The following is a 3,751-nucleotide window of genomic DNA, read 5'->3' on the forward strand; positions in this document are numbered from 1 at the left end:
TGTCTCTCCACAGCCCTTCTTCCCTCCCCCTTGCCGCTCCTGCCTCTCCCCTGCCTATCCCTGCCCCTTTCCAGCTGTACCCCCCACCCCACCTCCAGTCTCTCACCATCTGTGTCTCCATCTCCCTCATCCCTCCTTGTCTCCCCTGTCTCTTCTCTCCCCTGCCTCCCCCCGCCTCCCCCTTCCTCTTCCCAGCTTAACCTCTACCTCCTTTCTCTCCCCATTTGTCTCGTTCCCATCTTCCCTTCCCCTGCCTCTCCCATCTGCCTCTGCCTCCCCCCTGCCTCTCCCATCCACCCCTGCCTGTCCCCTGCCTGTGTGTACGCTCGTGCCGCGTGGGGTTCCCTGCTCACGACCCATTGTAACTTGAACACAGCCCCTTATGGCTTATTAGGCAAGGGGAGGGAGGGAGGAAGGGAGGAGGGAGGGAGAAACACAGATGGAGGGAGGGTAGGGGGAAGGGAGGGAGGGAGGGAATGTGAGAGAGAGAGAGAGAGAGGGAGAAAGAAGCAATGAAGGAGACAGTGAGAGAGATTGGGTAGAGTGAGGTCTGGTGGGGAGACGAAGGGAAGGAGAGAAGAAGGAAGGGAAGGTGGAGAGGTAGGGCAGTAGGGAGGGAAGGTGGAAGAAGGAGAGGGAGACCGAGATGAAGATGCAAGTATAATGAGGAGGGAACATGAGGAAGGATGACTTGAGTTGGTAATGAGGTGTGTGATGATGAGAGGGATTAAGAGTAATTTTTATCGTGGTTAGATTGGATGAACTCAGGGATTAGGCGTCTAGTAATACAAAAATAAACACACACACACACACACACACACACACACACACACAAATATGCGGTAAAATCAGAATCACAATATTCATACATATGCATGCAAATACACACAGATATAAACAGTACACACACACACACACACACACACACACACACACACACACACACACACACACACACACACACGTCACCCCCTCACACTCTCAAGTCACCTAGGCCTATCATGTCCTAAGCCTGTAATCCCACACATTAAGCAGAAAAGAAACACAACAAATAGGATTACTTTGAACGAATATATAAAAATCAAAATTAACTTTATTAGATTTGTAGAGGCCACTGAAGACTTTTTTTTTCTTTCTCGTTTTGTTTTGATTTCTTTCTTTTTGTTTTTTCTTTCTTTGTTTCCTTGTTTTTCTTTTTGTTTTCTTTGTTTTTCTTTTTGTTTTCTTTCTTTTTCTTTTGTTTTCTTTCATTTACTTTTTGTTTTCTTTCTTTTTCTTTTTCAGTTTTCTTTTTCTTTTTGTTTTTCTTTTTATCTTTTTCTTTCTTTTTTCTTACTCAGGCTTCAATGACTCTTTCTTTGATGGTTATGTTGTGTGGCATTAAGTATAGTGCAATCCTTATCTAGACAAGGGGAAGTGTGTGTGTGTGTGTGTGTGTGTGTGTGTGTGTGTGTGTGTGTGTGTGTGTGTGTGTGTGTGTTTATATTGTGTATATATGTGTATTTATGTACGAGTATGTACGGTATGTTGTGATACAGGTGCTACGACATATTAGTGTGTGTGTGTGTGTGTGTGTGTGTGTGTGTGTGTGTGTAGCAGCATAAACATGACACCTGTAACACACCTGCATCAGATCACCTTGCGTTAATGGAAATAGACTACCAGACTTATCCCAATCATGCCGGGGTTGATGCTGACACTCTTATCCCACTCATGCTTCTGTACTCCATCACCTCAATAAATATAACTGAAAATTAACGAGTATAGAACTGGTATAGCACTCTCTCTCTCTCTCTCTCTCTCTCTGGCGCCGATTTTGATTATTCCAGGATGGTTTTTTAGATGAGCTGTAGTTTTGGGGGAGGAATGAGTCTCCTTGGTTACTAGTCAAATTAACCCTTCAGTCTGACCATGGGCGGTATTGTGGTATGGCTGTAGGAAGCTTTCTAACACCTCTTCTTTAGCGGTTTATTTCTGATTCTGCTCCGTTACACCTCTTCCTTACCGGTTTATTTATGATTCTGCTCCGTAACACCTCTTCCTTACCGGTTTATTTCTGATTCTGCTCCGTTACTAACACCTCCTCCTTACCGGTTTATTTCTGATTTTGCTTCGTTACCAAATCCTCTTCCATACGGTTTATTTCTGATTCTGCTCCGTTACTAACACCTCTTCTTTACCGGTTAATTTCTGATTCTGGTCCGTAACACCTCTTCCTTACCGGTTTATTTATGATTCTGCTTCGTTTCTAACACCTCCTCCTTACCGGTTTATTTCTGATTCTGCTTCGCTTCTAACACTTCTTCCATACCGGTTTATTTCTGATTCTCCTCCATAACACCTCTTCCTTAGCGTTTTTTTTTCTGATTCTGCTCCGTAACACCTCTTCCTTACCGGTTTATTTCTTAGTCTGCTCCGTTGCTAACACCTCTTCCTTACCGGTTTATTTCTAATTCTGCTCCGTAACACCTCTTCCTTACCGGTTTATTTCTGAATCTGCTCCGCTACTAACACCTCTTCCTTACCGGTTTATTTCTAATTCTGCTCCGTAACACCTCTTCCTTATCGGTTTATTTCTTATTCTGCTCCGTTACACCTCTTCCTTACCGGTTTATTTCTGAATCTGCTCCGCTACTAACACCTCTTCCTTACCGGTTTATTTCTAATTCTGCTCCGTAACACCTCTTCCTTATCGGTTTATTTCTTATTCTGCTCCGTTACACCTCTTCCTTACCGGTTTATTTCTGATTCTGCTCCATAACACCTCTTCCTTACCGGTTTATTTCTGATTCTGCTTCGTTGCTAACACCCCTTCCTTACCGGTTTATTTCTAATTCTGCTCCGTAACACCTCTTCCTTACCGGTTTATTTCTAATTCTGCCCCATAACACCTCTTCCTTACCGGTTTATTTCTGATTCTCGTTCAGTGGAAGATGTTTAACGAGTGGTAATAAACACGTGCAGAGTTAGCAAGAATAAACATCTCGCATCGTTCCGTCTTCTCTCCTACCTTCCGTCGTTGCGTCTTCTGTCATGCCTTCCGTCGTTGCGTCTTCTGTCATGCCTTCCGTCGTTGCGTCTTCTGCCATGCCTTCCGTCGTTGCGTCTTCTGTCATGCCTTCCGTCGTTGCGTCTTCTGTCATGCCTTCCGTCGTTGCGACTTCTGTCATGCCTTCCGTCGTTGTGTCTTCTGTCATGCCTTCCGTCGTTGCGTCTTCTGTCATGCCTTCCGTCGTTGCGTCTTCTGTCATGCCTTCCGTCGTTGCGTCTTCTGTCATGCCTTCCGTCGTTGCGTCTTCTCTCCTACCTTCCGTCGTTGCGTCTTCTCTCCTACCTTCCGTCGTTGCGTCTTCTCTCCTACCTTCCGTCGTTGCGTCTTCTCTCCTACCTTCCGTCGTTGCGTCTTCTGTCATGCCTTCCGTCGTTGCGTCTTATCCCTTGTTGTAATCCAGCTGACGACGGGCGATTTATTCAACTAGGATTCGTATTCTTGGGTAAGGAGGCTCCCAAACACCTCTCCCTTGGCGATTTATTTTTTGGTAAGGAGGCTTCCAAGCACCCCTCCCTTAGCGATTTATTTTTGGATATGGCTGGTTAATATCCTTTTGCACGTTACCTATAGCAGACGCCGTAGTAGAATGATTTAGGGAACACGGAGAAGGTAAGGAGGTTCTAAGCATCTCTTCCTTAGCGATTTGTTTTTGGTAAGGAGGCTCCCAAGCACCTCTCTCTTAGCGATTTATTTTTGGTA

At 45.2% G+C, this 3,751-nt stretch overlaps 1 protein-coding gene across 1 annotated transcript in view; it reads right to left on the reverse strand.

Moving 5' to 3' along the window:
* The window catches only part of LOC145396841 (uncharacterized), a 64,953-nt gene extending 61,675 nt beyond the window's left edge, over window positions 1-3,278 (reverse strand). Inside the window, exon 1 of the mRNA XM_080270124.1 lies at window positions 3,011-3,278. Coding sequence (XP_080126250.1) covers window positions 3,011-3,278 — 268 coding nt within the window. The remainder of the gene's footprint in view (window positions 1-3,010) is intronic.
* Window positions 3,279-3,751: the final 473 nt, after the last annotated feature.

Source organism: Coenobita brevimanus, chromosome 39 (genome assembly GCF_032717465.1).
Source record: "Coenobita brevimanus isolate Jiangsu-jjx chromosome 39, ASM3271746v2, whole genome shotgun sequence".
Classification (NCBI taxonomy): domain Eukaryota; kingdom Metazoa; phylum Arthropoda; class Malacostraca; order Decapoda; family Coenobitidae; genus Coenobita; species Coenobita brevimanus.